The sequence below is a fragment of the Eufriesea mexicana genome, unplaced genomic scaffold (assembly GCF_001483705.2).
Source record: "Eufriesea mexicana isolate 0111107269 unplaced genomic scaffold, ASM148370v2 scaffold6802, whole genome shotgun sequence".
NCBI classification, from domain to species: Eukaryota; Metazoa; Arthropoda; class Insecta; order Hymenoptera; family Apidae; genus Eufriesea; species Eufriesea mexicana.
Window position 1 is genome coordinate 264,349 of NW_016914697.1, and position 19,085 is coordinate 283,433.

Below are 19,085 nucleotides of genomic sequence, written 5' to 3' on the forward strand. Positions count from 1 at the left end.
CGAGTGCGACAGTGACTGGAATTGAGCTAGGCCCGATCGGGAGGGTGCCGAGGTATGAAGTTATCTCTGTACACGGGAGTACATCGCCTAGGCTAGTCGGTCTTTCGAATAATCGCGAACTCGTTCGGGCGCGTCGCGATTTTCTATTAACTCGCGTGTTTGATATTTCATTCCCTATTTTTATGGGAATTTGAAAATATCTTAGCGTTGCGACAGTAGAGTTTCAGTGTACCGAACCGTAACCCCTTTTGTACGGCACGAAATATAATAAAGTGTCAGTAGAGTCATTTTAAATTAATTCGCTCCAAGTTAGATTAGGCTACCTTTGCTACGGATAACGCCAGTAGGATGCGCCACTAGGGCGCATGTCGGGTCTCGATGCGTAGCCACCTCCACGTGGTGAGACCTGGTAATTGGAATTATTTTCCAAACAGAAATCTTTGGAAAATGATTCCAAGCTAAGAGCTACGCACAAAGTTTAAGATATTTCCTATCTCTTGCAAAATTTTCAATGTTCTCTTTGGAATTTGAAAATAGAGAGTAGGCAATATCTGTTTAAATGATATTTGAATGAAGAGGAATTAAGGTAAGTAAGGAAAGGAACGCAGTAAGGAAAGGTAAGTAAGTAAGGTAAGTGTAAGGTAAGTAAAATAATTAAAATGTACTGCAAAGCAGGACAAGTATTGTCCAAGAATTCTTGGAAATGACGTCATTTCTTGGAAGTGACTTGACAAACGACTTCCTTTCATGTCATGTTATCCTGATACAAAGTCGCGAAATTCAACGAAAATTTTACGGCAAGGCTGCAAAGGTATTGACCGAGAATTCTAGGAAATGACGTCATTTCTTGGAAGTGACTCGACAAACGACTTCCTCTCATGTCATGTTATCCTGATGTAAAGTCGCGAAATTCAACGAAAATTTTATGGCGAGGCTGCAAAAATATTGTCCGAGGATTCTTGGAAATGACGTCATTTCTTGGAAGTGACTCGACAAACGACTTCCTCTCATGTCATGTTATCCTGATACAAAGTTGCTAAATTCAACGAAAATTTTACGGCGAGGCTGCGAAATTATTGTTCGAGGATTCTTGGAAATTACGTCATTTCTTGGAAGTGACTCGACAAACGACTTCCTGGCATGTCATGTTATCCTGATACAAAGTCGCAAAATTCAACGAAAATTTTACGGCGAGGCTGCGAAATTATTGTTCGAGGATTCTTGGAAATGACGTCAATTCTTGGAAGTGACTCGACAAACGACTTCCTGACATGTCATGTTATCCTGATACAAAGTCGCAAAATTCAACGAAAATTTTACGGCGAGGCTACAAAAGCATTGTCCGAGAATTCTTGGAAATGACGTCATTTCTTGGAATTGTCTCGACAAACGACTTCCTGACATGTCATGTTATCCTGATACAAAGTCGCAAAATTCAACGAAAATTTTACGGCGAGGCTACAAAAGCATTGTCCGAGAATTCTTGGAAATGACGTCATTTCTTGGAACTGTCTCGACAAACGACCTCCTTTCATGTCATGTTGTCCTGATACAAAATCGTGAAATCTGGCAAACATTTTCTTCGAAACTGCAAAGATATTGTCCACAGCGGTTGCAAAAGTATTGACCACCGAAGCGGCAAAAATATTGTCCACGGTGGCGGGAAAAGTATTGTCCGGTGCCGGAAAAGTATTGTCCAGCGACGGCAAAAGTATTGTCCAGATGCGGCAAAAGTATTGTCCATAGGCGGCAAAAGTATTGTCCAAAGAATTCTTGGAAATGGCGTCATTTCTTGGTAGTGGCTCGAGGAATTAGCTCTTTTTATGTTATGTTATCCTGATACGAAACCGCGAAATCGGCGACAAATTTCAAGCTGAGGCTGCTAAAGTAATGTCCGAGAATTCTTGGAAATAATGTCATTTCTTGGAACTGCCTCAGCAAGCAACCTCCTGTCATGTTATGTTACCCTGATACAAAACGGCGGAACCGGCCGAAAGTTTTTCGACAAGGCTACAAAAATATTGTCCAAGAATTCTTAGAAATGACGTCACTTCTTGGAAGTGGCACGGTGAGCGACCTCCTATCATATCATGTTCTCCTGATACAAAATCGAGAAATTGGCAAAAGATTTCTTGCAGGGGCTGCAAAAGTTTTAACCGCAGAATTCAAGGAAGTTATGCCTATCTTCGAAACGCTGTAAAATTCGAACCACGTGACTTACGCCCACGCAATTTACACACATGACACGTATGCATCTGAGGACTAGTCTCATTCGACCCGCAATCGATTCGGCCTTCATCGAGAAATGTCAATTTTTGCAAATCATTTTGGCTCGGAATTTTTCGATCAAAAATCAGCCAAAAATCTTGCAAGCTCGAAAGCTTCCGATAACCATACGCATGCGTAGAGCACACTGTAAGCTCTCAGATACCAAAAGCTTGCATTCCCAGCTTCATTAGAAAGCTCTCAGCAGCATCAAAAGTAACTCGCTATACGGACATACTCAGTCCTACAGATACTATCTTTAAAACGCTGTAAAATTTGAATCACGTGACCTACACCCATGCAATTTTCACACGTGACATGGATGCATCTGAGGATTAGATTGATTCCATCCGCAATCGATTCGGCCATCATTGAAAAATGTTGACTTTCGTCACTCATTCTCAGACCAGAATTTTACGACCAAAAATCGGTAAAAATTCTCGCAAGCTCGAAAGCTCGCGATAAATATATGCAATTGTAGGGCACACTGTAAGCTCTCATATACCTAAAGCTCGCACTCCCAACTTCGCTAGAAAGCTCGCAGCAGCATCAAAAGTAACTCGAAGTACCGACATTCTGAGTCGTATAATTTCTGCCTTTGAAACACTGTAAAATTCGAATCACGTGACCTACGCCCACGCAATTTTCACGTATGATACGTATGCATCTGAGGATTAGATTGATTTAATCCGCAATCGATTCGGCCCTCATCGAAAGCTGAAACAAGCATCGCAAAGCTGAAACTGCACGCAAAATTCTGATACCATTTTCGTACATAATTTGAACATGAAGAAAACTAGAATTGAAATGTGATCAAAAATATGTAAACATATCTAAGAATATTGTTTTAATAATGTATGCATGTAATTCATAAATTAATTGCGTAAAAGGAAGAAATTAATCACATACCATTAGTATCTCGGTATCAGTTCAAACACACCGTGCAATAATTATTAATAACAAACTAATTAGCATCAAATTATCTACGAAAATAGTATAAGAATGTTGTCTGTAGTTTCAGGTTTACGATGCAACTATAAAAGTTCTTAAATTAATTACCGAAACTTGGTGATTTGTGATTTTTCGCTGCCGAAGCTACTCTATCCTTGTCTAACCGTGATCTGTCCTTGTCTATCACGCGACGTGTCTTCGTCGGCCTCCTCGCTCATTCTGTGCTCCTGCTAGCTAACGCGACTTCCCAGTCAAAATTTATAGACGACGCTTATCGAAAGTCTTTCTCATTGGCTTTACTGGCGCCAATGAGAAACACTTGCGATCAGCGCCATTTATGATGTTTTACTCGAAGATTGAGGAAGTTGTGGCCAGGCTGCAAAAGTATTGTCCAAAGAATTCTTGGAAATGACGTCATTTCTTGGAACTGTGTCGGCAAACTTTGGGTCCAAAATCATAGATCTGTGCTGATCGCAGTTGCTCGATTTTCATCCTCGTCTAACTTATTGTAGGAATCAGTGCCGTATCAATAGATTGCATATGGGGCATATTGAGTTTATTCAACAGAATTAGTACAGTGTATCATATCTGGCTGCATGTTTTTGAGATAAAATGTTTTTTCAATCTTTTACTATATGTACAGTAACATGAAAGATATAATTATTTTACGTAAACAATATTTATTATCAATTTTATCAGTTTGTCTTCACTGGTACTATATTATTTATTACTTAGAATTTGTATAGTATAAATATTACAAACGAAGATCAAAGTAATGAATAAATAACATCGTGTTAATTACAAAGAAGAGATAAATACTTACGTCGTGTGTCTGTATAGTAATGACTAATTGTATTTTTCTTTTTTTTTCGTGAACTGGTTCATGTTAGTTCCATTGGTACTCGGGTTACGTAGCTACGGCACTGTCGCGGCTAGAGCAATGGCTGCGTGGCGGTAAAACCCCGTATTCGAGTTACCAACGAATATTTCCTTGATCTAATCAATTAAAAACTCTTTCGACAATTTTGTTCCATGGTTTCCGCTTCGGAAAAGCCTACAGAACACGATACTTTGGTGCAAATTCGTGTCAGGTAAAGAACTTTTTGTAAAAAACCAATAATATCCGTGGAAAGCACGGTCACCGGCTTATTTTTAAATTTCGATAAACAATTATAATTATTCACAAGCACGGATAATTATAATTATGGACACTGATAGTCTCTAAACACTCTGGCCTAACTTCTAAAACAAGAATAAACTTCCTAGCACTCGTACTTTTTACGTAATAATTTATTTTAGTCGAAAATCGTACCTTTTCAGAGAAAGTCATATTTTTCGGAAACTGTGCATGATAAAGCAATTTTGATTACGGATTCCTGTTCACGAGAGTAAACTCTACAACTATCATCTAATGGATATTACAAATTATAGAGAAAGTTAAAATTTGTTGAACAGCGTAATCAGCTCGATGGCCGACCCCCGGAGCCGCCGGAACGACCATCGCGAAATTGATAATACTACGATTTATGCGGCAAACAGGAGGGCAACGCGTTTATTTCTATCTGGATCACGTGGAGCTTGCGAATATTCGATTTTCGAGATTGGTAGCGCTTACAGCAGCAAGAAACGCGTGTTCCGTATTTGTACGAGCGACGTTTCGTTTCGCTGTAGAGGATCGGTGGATGCGGATGTCGGTGGAGATTCCCGTTGCGGATCGCGCTTCGAGATTGCTGCTTGTTTTCAGAACAAGACGTAAAGGTAAGCGTAAAACGCAAGGAAAAACGGGGCGCGGAGGAGGCGATAATGGAAAGCTGGTTATCGAAGAAACCGTGTAACGCCGTGTAGCAACATAGTCGTAATTACGTTAGCGTTGTTAATTCCGCGCGGACACAGCAGAGATATCGTTAGGCGAGTGCTTACGCGTTGCGATTAAACTTCGTTCTCGTAAAAGACAGTGTTTTTCCAGGAGCGAAACGAGAAGAGGCAGTGTTTCCTACTTATCTGACCGCGGTTAATCATCCCTCTCGATCGTATCGCGAATCACGACTGGTTCTGTATAACGTACTATGCGTGGTTGAAAAGAAGTCAGCTGAGAAACTTGTAGCACCGAATCCCCACCAACCCATTCATTCTAACATCATGACAGAAGAGTAGAGTAAAGCGCTTCCCTTATTGGCAGAACTGATCCCTTCCTATTAGCCCGGTCATAGAACACCATGTGACACAAAAAAAGCGAACGAAGCAACGAAATAAACTGGAACAGACGTCACAAATAGATGCAAGAGCCTAGACTCATCCCAAAAGCATATTAATTTCAGATTCTTCCGATAAACGCATGAATATTTGCAATTACTAATTACTAATTAGCATCTTGATTAACTTTTCATCGCATTATGCAGCAAACGTGCTGTACTATACATATATTTTTGATATTTATGGACTATAATCTAAGGAACGAAGTGTACTTACGTACTGTAGAGGCACGTTCACCACGATCGACTGAACGAGTGTTTATTTTCTTTCACTCATTCCCAAAGATCGAAAGCCCGAGTCAAAGTTTATTCCTCTACTACCAAGTTTATTCCTTTAATTATAATTCCAGACAACGGTTTATATTCCTTTACTACTATAGAGGGTCCTCCCCCACGGATTGTTGAGTGTCGACTGGTCCGCAGGTATCCTCGATGTGGCGGTAGTGCTAGAAGGAACGAAAGGGAAAAGGAAGGGATGAGCGTTTCGTCCCGGGTCTGCTAGTGGACTCATCAGTGAGGCTACCCTAGCAGGATACAATTAGAAGATCTGGAGGTTATATATATAGGAATTGGAGGTTTTCCGAGGACTTGCGAGAAAGTCCTCGAACCTCCTTGAAGTTGGGATCCATCCAGTGGCAAGGGTGAGAAGGATGGCAAGGATGGATGCTACACTACCAGCGTCCCACGACTCGCTGACGCCTTGCCCTCCCGAAATACCACTCGAGCTAACCCTTAGTAAAAGATTGAAAATCCTTAATAGACTTACAGACAATTATCCCGAATGCAATTGAACCTTCACCTCCATTAAAAACCCTAAACTCTATATGCCTATTTTCTTCATTTACCTTCAAAAACCGAAGGCCCCTGTCTAGGAGACAATAGCTTATTTCGTTGCGACCAACATTCCACGACTCGCGGATATCTAAATCTCCTCAATACCATCCGAGCTAACTCCTAATAAAAGGATTAAAATTCTCCAAGAACGGAAAACAAGTTTATCAAATTTGTTTAAACTTCCACCTCCATCGAACTTCATACAACCCTCCAACCAACGTGCCACCAGTAGTAAGAAATGCACCCATCACTTACACGCCGTGTTAACCAATCACAATAACCTCCGAATTTATAAAAACACGAAGACACGAAAGCTCAGATAGAAACAAACCGAGAACAGTACCTCAGACACATTTACTCTTGTATCGCATTGAATAAAGTCTTACGAATCTTGTCGACTAGTTTGCGTTCGTAAAAGCACGTAATCTTCATTTGATATTTTCGTCCCAAAGAATTCTAGGAAGAAACAGCGAGAACGCTGTGAACCTTTGTTCTTGCCAGAGAAATTCGAGGACGTTTAATATCTCCGAACCCGGTGCCAATAGAAGCACGGGGATATCTTGGACAAGATTAGAGCCGTGGCGAAATGCCATACTCTCTGACTCGTGGACACGCGAATCGCTCTGAGGACAGTCGAAATCGCGAAATAATTCGCGGGTGATCCGGGGGAATTTCGGCGGTGCTTACAGTCTGGCGTACGTAAGTACCAACTGATTCGATTCGCTTTACACTTAACGAATTAACGGCGTTGATTGGCTGCTTTGTGGCAGGCTTTCAACGTGGGATTTGCAGATACTGGGTTACGCAAGCTCAGCATAGGGTAACGTGTCTCCTCCCGTCTTCACCCGGCCACCTAACCCCCTGTCTGTTCAACCCTCCCGCGCTCACCGTCCCTGTCCCGCGCACTGCCTCTCTTATTCTATTCATAAGTATGCGCGAATTAATTACGAGACCCTCTCATTTGCGTCAGTTATTATGAACTTCACCGTAAGACCATTACTGAATTACAGGCGGAGTCTGGAGTGGGCTGCATGCGGCTCGATGCTCGCGCACCTCACGCGAGACAAAATCGAAAATGCATCTGTAAACAGTGGGGTCAGACCCCTTTTTTTTTTCTCCACCACCCTCTACTTCTTCGCGCATTACCTCTCCCCTTCTCTCCCACCCCCTCTCCCCCTCTCTCGCTTTTTTTTCTTCCCGTTTTGCGCGTGTGCGTCGAGCCACTCGATGTTAATGTATGCGAAAAGTCTGAGAGCAATCGATCGATCGTTTCGCTCTATCTGCGTTCCACGCGCCTTCCTACTAGCTAGCATCCCCTCTATAGAGCGTGTTTACGAGGAAACGCGTTTCGATCGTTAGATTTTACCGGGATGTACGCGATCTACGATCCGAAAGGGGAGTAAGAGGGATTCGCTTGCACGGGGTCGGAATGGAACGGTCACGCGGACGTTTATACAGCGTGTCAATGGGAATTATTGGTATAATTCGGACGAGGGTGATGCTTACGGGACTATGCTCGCTGATTTGCGCGTTGATTCGATCGGATATCGAGACAATCTATAGTTTTGTCCACTTTTTCCGTCTACACCGACGAACGACGAAAAACGAAAGTGAAAGCTCGTCGCTGAGAAATTAATTTTTATTAACGAAGGAAATTTTGTGGTACTCGCGAAGTACGCGGATACATAAGAGGCTCCCGTAAATTTATTAGCCAATTACACCCCCATTTCGATAACACCCCGTAGCACAGGCTTCCGCACCAAGAATAAAGTTTAAATCATATTTAATCGTCCCTTCGTTTTTCCCTCTTTCTTCCATAACTCGGACATTCGGTGGTTCAACCACCACCACCGCCACGGTTCAGGTTGACCGTCCGTTTTGAAATCATTTGCAATTAAAAGCGGACAAGGACCGTGCCAGCGTGGGCTCGTTAATGTAGACGCGTTTTCGCCGATTTACCCACGGATTCCACCGGTGGCGAATGTACCCTGACCTGATTCTACTTTCGAATCTATCTTTAAATCTCGGCTACAGCGCACCACGCTCGGAGGATGCTCGCGTATCTGGCCGTGCTAACGAACCCCCGGCAAGAAGACAGCCACACCAGAACCGGTTCATCCAATTTCCTTCCCTCCCTCCCCTATCGCCCCGCCAGCTTTGAATAGTTTCAATGTGTCAAATTTAAAAGACATTTAAGTTTTCTGAAATCGCGTTTCGCGACTCCGTCGTTCGTTAAATTCCGCGCCGCGACCAACTCGCCGATTGTTCGCCGCTCGTCGAAGCGGAACGGGACGACGAGCACGCGTTCGAAACATCGAATTCGGCTGCAGTGATACAAAAATTGATGGCGCTTCTGGACACAGAAATGGCGCGCTATTCGCGCTCTCTTTCTCCCGTCCTCCTTTTCTTTTTGTCCCTTCGCGTTTCGCTTTTTGTAATCGTTATCTCGTATCGCCGAAATGTATACGCAGAGAGAAAGAAAAGGAAGAGAAGGACGAAAATGGTAGTTTATTTCGGCAGGAATAAATTTCCCAATTTTCGCGTGTATTTCGGGCGCTTCAAGGAGGACGCGCGCGTTATTTGTTCGACCAGTGTGTTCCATTATATAATACAAACAAAAAGGTGCTCGCGCGTCGAGGTGGATCGAAACACGGTTGTATCGTGTTCGAATTCCAATCTCGTACACGCCTGCTCGTTTTTAACCGTTGGTTAATTATCGAAACCGCGGCGCTGTTAGGGAGATCGACCGATAGCGAGACCGAGAACACGTGTCACCGGCGGGGACCTGGACCTCGATTGTGTCAAGACCGATCCGTCGATGCGAGTAATTGTTCGAGGAAAATCTTAAGACGCAATCGCGTTAGTCGGTCGAGCGAGTTATTAACGCGATTCCGGCCTTCGGAGCGGAGAAATCGGTCGAAGAGTCGTACACGCGTTTCTCTTCGGCCAACGATCCGATCATTTACCCGGCATATTTGAAATTTCCATCCTGTATAACCTGCCTTACCGGGAACTTACGCTTTTCGAGTACGAAACTCTCGTTAGAGAGGTCGACGAATGGATCGGAGCTTTGAAACGGAACGGAGTTATGAACCGATCGAGGATCTCCCTCGTCCCTATTATTTATTCAGTATCGGTACATATCTGTACGCTGCCTGGGCTTGAATATTTTATAGAAACCATTGCCCGTGTCGGCGCTTCTCGTGCCATGATACGAGCCGGATGCGCGTTGACGATCGGACGAATCGCGTAAAATCGATGAGAAACCGTCGAAGGCGTCGAAGGAGACCCTTTTTAGCGGATTGGCGAAACCGCACGATCGGGCTTGGCTGGATGGAAAGAAAAGCACCGGTGGCGTGGTTTGTTACGCTGGAATTTTCTCCTATTTCTTTTTTTTCCCGCTTTTTTCCCTTCTTTTTTCCAACCCCGACGTCCATGCCGGTCGGATCGGCCGTCTTAATTAACGAACGATTTTTGCTGATAGCGAGCGAATGAAAAGGATACCGCGGAGACTTGGAAGCCGGACGTTATATAGAATCGATGGGTACCTCGTCAAAGGGCCCGAGGCTTCCTGACTTCTGTTTAATTTTATAGCTTATCCATTCATCGGCTGCCTTCCAGCCTCCACCTACCGCCATTCGAATAAGGAACCTGACCACGGCCAGACCAACTCGCTTCACTTGCAATTAACCAGGTAAAAACTTCCGGCGCATGACCGACGCATTCACCAGCGTCGATTAAAAAACGTCACGCTGGCTGGTTTAACAGAAACGAATTCGAACTCGCAAGACCGAGTGGTATCGAGTCTCGCGATTATCGGAATCTCGTACAGGAGTCGCGTAAATGGTCGGTATTCGAGTTTCCATCCGCGAAATCTGCATTCATCTGAAAGGGGAAAATACACGCTCGCGATGTACGCGTGTACGGGTATAATACATCGGCGATTAAAAACAGGGACGAGTCGCGATTCTTCGAGCCGGGCCGCGATTTCCCTACGACGTCCCGGTATCCCGTTTCATCCATCATCATTATCCCTCATCTCGCGAATCCTCGTTTAGAACGTCAAACACCGAGTCGAAACTTCTACCCATATTTTCCTCCCGCCGTTCCCCTCCCGCTCTCATTCCAGTCTGGATTTAGCCCCGAAAGATTTTCAATCGTAACCGACATTCCATCATCCTCGAACGCATCACGACCAACGGTCTGCAGGTGTGGACATCGGCTATGAGTAAAACGGTTGCTCCTCTCCTCCAACCTCATTGTTCCATTCCCACCCCTCGTCCTCCCGCCCCCGCCACCCTTTTCCACCCCGCCGTCCCCTCCCTTGCTTCTCTTCTTCTCATTCCGATCGCCGAGTAGCCCCCTCTTCTCCTCTCTTTCTCGCATCGAAAGTGGACACATGCTTGGCCCTAGTCACCGTCCCTACGAATTCCAGGGATCAATGCGTCGGTGCACCAAAACGCCTGCGCCACCCCCGTCAACCCCACCACACCTACACGCCGCTTAGCCGAGCAGCAGCAGCACCACCACCACCAGCACCAACACCAGCACCACCACCAGCAGCAGCAGCAGCACCACTACCACCACCATCATCATCAGCAGCAGCAGCAGCACCACCATCAGCAGCAGCAGCAGCAGCAGCAGCAGCAGCGCAGCAGCGACAACGGTGGCGGCGGCGACGACGACGACGGTGGCGGCGGTGGAGGCGGCGGTGGTGAGGGTGGTGGGAGTAGCGACGGCGTCGACGGCGTCGCTGGTGGTGGTAGTGGCGACGGAGGCGATGGTGGAGGTGGCGATGGCGGTGGTGGCGGCGGCAGTGGCGGCGGCACGAACCTCACAAACACACCCACGCGACATCATCGTCCGCACGAGTACGTAAAAGTACGTAGACCCCAAGGATGCCGGTGTGTAAGAGTACTGGTGCATAAGACCGGCTAGTCGCGACTCGTCCGTGTACCAGCTGTTGGTCGTGTGTGAATTTCCTCCTGGAGTGGAAATTCACTCTCTCTCTCTCTCTCTCTCTCTCTCTCTCTCTCTCTCCCTCTCTCTCTCTCTCTCTCTCCCTCTGCGAGCACAGAGCAGCATAGAGCAGCACAGGCAACCAGAGACCCTTCTCTCTGCTTTCCCTTCACCTTCTCTCTACCTTCTCGCTACCTTCTCCGACGTATCGCCCCTACCGAGCCACGTAAACCACCCCCTAGTCCCTCCACTCTCGCACAAGAGAATCCACGTCCCTTTTCTCCCTCTTCGAACGATCTCTCCTACAACGGCGAGAGGGCGCTCCCCTCTCTCTCGATGTGCGCGGTACCCGAGCCTCGGAAATTCTGAAAGCGGTTCGCGCCTGTGCAACTCGCGCGGGGGTGGCAAGGGACCGAAAATCGAGGTGAAAGGAAACTCCGCGGATCCGGCCTAAGGGTCTCTCCTAGGGCTGGTGCGTATATCGGTTCTGGCTAGAATTTTTCGTCGCGCGTCGCTCGATACGTCCGACCGAGAGATAAGGGAGCCGTTACCGAACGTCGTGGAACGATCATCGCGAGTAGTACGCGTCGTGTTGCCGCGTCTCTGGCCCCGTTACTGCTTGCGAGTACGCATAAACACGCACACACGGATTACGGCCGTGTACAACCGCGTTCGTCGTGCACGAGAATCGGTGTGCGACCACAGTGACACATCGCGATACGTTCGGATTTACGTACCTCTCCGTGGCCTGTCGCTTTTCCCTCGTTTCTCGCCCCCCTCCCGTGTGCTTGACCCGAGCGGTACGCTGTACGAGAGAGGTAAAAAGCTCTCTCTCTCTAGCGCGACGCTGAACAACGAACCGAGGGACGAAACCGTGGGACGAAATCGTGCAGGAGAGAAAGAGGACATTTACACGAGACCTCCGATACCCGTCGACGACTCGGCGGCAGACTTGTTCGATCGCAGTGGTGGTGGTTTCTTCCTCGCGTGACACACTTTTGTCGCGAGAGAAGAGAAACTCTCTCCTTTGCCAGGCCTCGCACGAACCTGTGCGAACACCAACACGGACTGTCGTCGCGTATATCTGTCCCGTGTGCGAGAAATCATCGTAATAGCCAGTCAGTGATAGTTTGCTACTGTGTATCGTGAATGTGCGGTATCGTGAACAGTGACCATTCGGAAGAAAGGAAGAGTTCTTTTGGTGCTTGACTGAGAGAGAGAGAGAAAGAGAGAGAGAGAGAGAGAGGAACAGGGAGAGAGAAGAGACCGTTGTCTCTAATCTTTCGTTCGCCTGGGATAATTCGCGAGGAAGAGAAAGGGATAAACCCCGTGGACTAGTGACTAGCAGAGAATCGTGATTGTTCAGTGATTTCTGGCCTGTGCCATTTACGAACTCGCCAGGATTTTCCGTTAAACACCAGGTGGTTCGCGAATCTCGAATACGGGGGTATCATGTATCCCCGATTGCAGCCCTCCTTTGAGGGTTAGATTCGCCGATTTCGCGTCTCGGCTTCTCGCCGTCTCGTCTTAATTCTGCGCTGCTGTGTAATCGTGCACTCTGGAACTAGACTGAACTACGTCTTCTTAAGGACTTCCAATTTCGACGCAAAGAGCTGGTCCCACCGAGGACTAACCGTGTACCACATCCCCGCGCTGAAAGTGAGTCTCACGCTTTGATGCTACCCTCCGTCTACCACCTCGCCCAGTTGCTAGCTGAGTTTGCATCGCGTACAGCTTTAAGACGGCCGTAGCCCGATCGAAACGAGAAACCCTCTGGATTTCTTTAGACCTTATACATTCCGTTTTATGATTTTCCACGATCAGCCTATCGAGAGGAGACCGTTACTTACGAGTAACAAAGCGTACCATTTAATGACGTCGAAACTCGATAACCCGCGTCCGTGGATTTATTAAAATTTAATGAACCGCGTCGTATCGAGATATCGCGTATATATATATGTATCTCTTGCTATCTCCTCTTGCATCTCCCTTCCTCTACTCGCTGCTCTTATTTATCTTTTTCCTTTCTCTTTCTTTTTTCTCCTTCTTTTTTTTTAATTCTCCCGAGTCAGGAACGAGACAACGGGACGCAGTTAATGGCATTCTAGAGTAAGACGAAGGAAATCCAATTTATCCGTCACTTTGTCGCGTCTAAAATCCCGAAGGAAGTTCAACCGTGTCGACTGGTTTACGACGAATTCGATCAACAAAGTGAAACCTTATTTCGTGCCAGCCTCGTGTGTTGGCGAATGATAATGCGTTTATCCGCGCGCATTCGACGTGCTCGTAAGGCTTTCGCGATTGTGCCGCCTTTTTTCCACCTAATTATCCGGAAACGTTGCAATCGAGATCCTAAACTTCTGACTGTTCCCCGTCGACGAGGTGAAACTTCCGTTCTCTACCAGAAATATCAAACTTGCGACGATACTGCTATTCTTATGGTTCTTCTCGAACGAATTTTATCAAAAGCATCTACCGAGACCATTAGTTTCTTCTTCTTTCCCATTTTTCTCCTTTTTCTTATTTTTAATAGAAAAGTTAATCGCGAGAGAGTACCCTAAAACAGATTTGTCCCTAAAGATTGCGTATTAGCGGCGCTACGATACTCGACCCACCGAATCACGTAAACGTTGATCATGATTAATTAGAAGATCGCAAGATACGGGCTAGTTCAATAATCCCGGAAAATTAACGCAACGCGATGGCCGATAAACTCGCGACGCGCTATCCGAGATAAAATCCCTTGCGAATGGTTGGAAATTTTCGCGAAACAGAAAAGGAAGGAAAGAGTAGGGGAAAAGTGGCGAAACGTCGAACCGTATGCAAATTCCGCTCCCGCTAATGAACTTTCTCCGTACCCGCGACATATTCATTTCACGCGCGTTAATTACACGTAATTTTCTAAATGCAAATGCCCGCGGATCGTCGAATATATGCATATTCGTGATTCGACTCGGCAGACAGAGCCAAGCGTTCATTGAATTTCGTTCTCCCTTGACTTTCGTCTTCGAGGGTTGTTCAACAATTCGTTATTTATGCAAATTGCCTTGGACCTTCGGGGGTTTCTGCTGAGATGGAAAAAAATTCCTACGTGGCACAAAGGGATCGAGAAAATTGATGTACTGCCACGGAAGATCCTCTTAACCTCGCGTAGCACAATCGTGTATTCGACTTGCTAATTCGATATTCCATCGTCTTTTGTTGCGCAGAAATCAAATTCCTCGATGTTATCCTCAAACGGGGTAACACGGTCTACCCTCATGAGCAGAAAATATCGTCGAACGCGGGTGGCTTTGAGCACGTCAATTTGGTTACGTGACCAAGATAGACCTCTGTGTCGCGAAACATTTTCGTTGAAGAATTACGTAGACACGTTTTCATGGCGATGGGAAAATGATCGGAAATAGCTGCGTCGTTTTTGCCATATGCGAAGCGTCCTTTGAACAGATAGCAGAAGGAACCGGCAAGGAAAAGGAATAAATCCCGACCGATTTATAGCACGCTTAACCCGTTTAGGGCGATCAATCGTACGGTGGGAACGAATCCGCGTGACCATTACCTGCGTCGAAATGGTATTCTCGTTAAAAATGGCGAATAACGAAACGAGGAAGGGTTGAAAATCCGCGTGGAAATCTGCCGTTCTGCACAGGAAGGATACCCGCGACGCTGACATAGGGATCGGAGCGATGCTTTGATATCTAATCGGGCGTTTTGGAAACGGCGATAGGCCGAGACAATGACGGAAGCGGAACGCCGGAAATTAATGTTTTCCGGCAAAATCGGGCTGATACCCGGAAAGCACGTTTACGAGGCGCAATTATAAAACAGCTCGGACGCTGAAGGCCGTCAGGCCGCCATAAATTCACACCCTACGATCGGGTAAAGCCTTCTTCTCAGCATGCGACGTGCCATTGATCATGGTAGATAGGTAACTCGCGTGGTCGAGGGTTCGAGGCTTCGTTCGACGTAGTTACGTTAATTTCTACGAGGCGTCCCAGTTTTCCACGAGTTGAGCTCCCGCTCGGTTCGCTCGCTCGCGGTGCCCTTCCAGCTACAGCCAATGCTGTCAGGAAATTACGGGACGTCGTTTGTGTTGTGTTGACAAGCGATCCTTCTCTTTGTTACGCCACCCTCTTTTACACCACCCCCCATATGCCGCTGGATCTCTCCACACCCCGTTTCATTCCCACCCCCGTGTCATTAGTCTTCGTGGCCGAGCATCCCGCTCGTTCTACCCTTCTTTCCTATCTCCGTCTTCCTCTAATCTCAATCTCGCTCCGATCCTCGCCTCGAACCCCGACTTTCGGTGTTGGTCGGCCAGCCAGTCCAGATTGAAAGCGAATCGGATATTTATTAACACCGCCGCGACGATAGACGCCTCGTCCCCGGAAGTCTTAATCGTCCCGGCCATCCCGAGCGTGTTGAATTCGTACACCATGGGGGACCGAAGCCGAGATAACGCCTCTGGCGTGCGTGTGGTCGAGGGTGTTTACTGCTGGAAGCTACGAAAGGGATTAAGAACTTATGACACTCCACGACGGTGCTTTTGCCGGCCTGCGCCAGGGTAAACATTCTCCCGTTGGATCATCGAAACGCTCGCTCGGGGTGAATTAAATTCGCCGTCTGCGTTTCGCGATGGCTATTTGGTCCCTGTACCAAGTACGTTGTTAGCTATAGGACCAGAGACGGTTCCTGTCTAGGGCGGAGAATTAAAGACGTTTCGGTGAGCGACTTTGAATAGACCACGAGTTTCATCGACCGCTGCGATTGTTGACTGCCAACTGGGGTAGGGGGTGACGGTGAACGAAGATGAATAAAATAAGAGGATGGCGGTTCCTTTGACTATGCAACTGCGTAAAATTCTCCGGATGAAATCGTTTCGTGGTACCGATCAGGGTGCAGTGCCGGTGAAATCGTACGGTAAATGCATTTTCGTTAACGGCGATTGGCACTGTCTGAGACGATACGTCGATACGTCACTTCGTGCTCGATTTCCAGCGGAACGATCGAAATAATAGGAATAGCCGTGGAATTTTGAGTAGGCGAGAAAGAGGGAAATGTCTGACGCGATTGTTCCGCGAAATTGGAATATATTTACGGGCGCAAATGGCAACCGGATGCATAGAAATTCTGAATTGGATAGGTCGAAATACTTGCGAGGAGAACTGAAATTGACAATAGGCTGCTATTATTATAATGGATACCGGACGAATAGAAAAGGCGAAATTTCCCGTCTTTTTCCCCCACTTTCTGTCCCTTTATCTGTCCTTCTTCAATTTTTTTGTTCCCTTTTGCATAAAACGAGAGGTGGAAAACGCGAAGCTCGCCCGGCATTTTGACGGGTCGATGGAAAAAAGAAGCGGCAAACAACAAGATAAATCGGCTTGTTAAAAAAGTACCAGGCGGAAATTTCTGCAGCAAGTGAACTTTAAACGTATTATTAGTTCGCCGTCGAATATCGCGCTCAGAAGTTATGCAAATAACAATGCGCAGGATTCCGATGTGTCCGTGTGAGTGTGCACGGATGCGTTCGTATATCCGCGCACGTGATCCCGCTTTCTATAAATTAATAATTTTTTTCCACACCCTACCAAGGATACTTTTTCCTCTTCTCTTTTTCCCTCGTTTCGCTTTTTCACCTACCTTTGTCTGTCTGTCTGTCTCTCTCTCTCTCTCTCTCTCTCTCTCTCTCTCTCTGTCTATCTCTCTCTCTCTTTCTCTCTTTTTCACTCGCTTTTCATTCGTTTCTTTTTTTTAATAATCTCGCGAAAAAGGTTTCATAATACCACGGCAGCGAGTTTGCAGCTAACAAATTGAGTGTTATTAAAAAACGGAAGCATCTTCTTTCGCCATTTTGTTCAAGTCCGCAGCTGCAGCGCGCGAACCATGACGATAGGTCGCGTCGCGAGGTCTCGCGTTCGGATGTACCAAGATATGATAATGCGAATTGTAAACAGATATACCGGGATAAACAGGCCTCCATTGATCCGTGGCAGCATGGTGCCAATGAACTTTACTCTGAATCGTTTAATGATATCCCCAGGCCATTACAGGCAATCATTGCAAGAGTCGAGCGTGAAATTTACAAGGTTTCATTAGGGCCGCCGGAACTCGCTGAACATACAACAGCAGACCGCTAATAATCAAATTAACCGGCCCGTTTTAAATTCCCTAATACGCGACGTTCTCGAAAATTGCACGCTTTCACACGGTTTAATCGACACTCGATCGTTCCCCGCGTCAATTTTGTTTCGCCATCGCCGTTCCGTGCATAGTTGTGCGCCGTTCTACCGGCGTAACGCTGGGGGTTGGAGAAGAAGAGGGCTGGCGGCTGAGAAACGCGAATTATTTCGCGTGCCTCGTTTAATATCTGCCGGAGATAAAGAAGCGAACCGAGCCGGGCAGAGTGTACTTTTAAATAACTTTTCAGCCGAGCAGCCTCGTTATAACCCGCGGTTGAATAAACGCTACACGGTGCGCGTATTAATTCGAGAGTTACTCGATGGTATTGTTACGCCGTATCATTCGAAATGGCTCGTTATAACGTTACAACGTTCCTACCTTCTCGCGTACTTTCGCGACAGCTCGCGTTACGAATTTCGCTCGTATTTGTCCCGTGACAACTGCCTCGGCTGCTCGGGATCGAACCGAACTCGACGAGTCGTCGAAGCGAAACAAAGAACCGCTCGAAAAATTATGGAAATCGCGAGACAATGGGATCGGTCAACGTCCCTCCCTCGGGCCGATCACTCGAATCGCGTTAAACCACGGTTAGCGTTCGTACCTTGCTCGGTAACCAATCGAGAATTCTCTCTCCCCCCCCTCTCTCTCTCTCTCTCTCACTCCCCCTCTTTCTCGCCGTGTAACCATCTACGCGGTCGGTCTGAATCCAAGAAATCGGCTAAAACCCGTCGAACCCGGGCTAATGTCGGAGAGAACGGTTGATTCCGGTGGAACGCAAAGAAACTTCAGTGCTTCCGGCGAACAATGCGACTTGCCATTGTCGAGATCCCGTTTTCTGGGCTGGCCGCTGCCGTGATCGATCGTACTCGTCACGATCCCGGGGCAGCATAATGAAATTTATCAGGTCGATCACGGCCAGAAACGTTGCATGTCAGCGACATCGGCACGGCCGTGTAACGAAGGGCGCGGCGTGGTCTGCGTGAGACCATTAACCGAGAATTTCATGATACGCTTCATTGCACTAATCCAATTTAATTAGAACGGCTCGGATAATAAGCCAGTAACGACACACTTTGCTCGTTAATAACGATCAGACGCTCGGGCCACGGAGCTCGCCGAGAGTCATCCGACGTTTTATCGGCCATCGTCTGTCTTCCTTATCCGGTATATCTACTACTGCGTGATGTACACTCGCGGGATTATGTAATCCGGCTAGGATCTTTGCTCTTTTCCACCTGGATTTCCACGATTGGCCCGAGTCTCCGTGGCGTACGCCAAGATCGCAGATTATGCATGTATAGGGAAGCGTGCAACGTGCGGGGTGCAAATAGGGTGGAATCGCAAGTGGCGAGCAGAGAATTGCGTGTTAGAGCGATGATACTCGCGGTCGGGACAATGCGTGTTAGATTTTGGAATATCTCGAAGCAGAGTTTCGAAGAAGATGAAGAGATATCGCGGGGGATTAAATTATCGAAAGCACTGTATGGGATTTGCTAGAGTTTATTTTGCACGGGGGGTGTCTGAGCCGAGAATACCATATATCGCTCTTGAAAAATGTCCTGCCCTGTACTCTGGTCGCCAACGAACTGTCTACACTTCTTCCAAACCTGGCCCAAGCATCGTGATCCGTGCATCCGCGAG

General features: G+C 46.8%; 2 protein-coding genes across 2 annotated transcripts in view; both read left to right on the top strand.

The window, feature by feature from the left end:
• The window catches only part of LOC108552492 (loricrin-like), a 15,551-nt gene extending 4,311 nt beyond the window's left edge, over nucleotides 1-11,240 (top strand). Inside the window, exon 2 of the mRNA XM_017907069.1 lies at nucleotides 10,932-11,240. Within this exon, the coding sequence (XP_017762558.1) occupies nucleotides 10,932-11,240 (309 nt within the window). The remainder of the gene's footprint in view (nucleotides 1-10,931) is intronic.
• A 1,407-nt stretch (nucleotides 11,241-12,647) lies between these two features.
• Nucleotides 12,648-19,085, top strand: part of dpr12 (defective proboscis extension response 12) — a 67,125-nt gene continuing 60,687 nt past the window's right edge. Inside the window, exon 1 of the mRNA XM_017907084.1 lies at nucleotides 12,648-12,920. The gene's annotated coding sequence lies outside the window, so the exon portion shown is untranslated. The remainder of the gene's footprint in view (nucleotides 12,921-19,085) is intronic.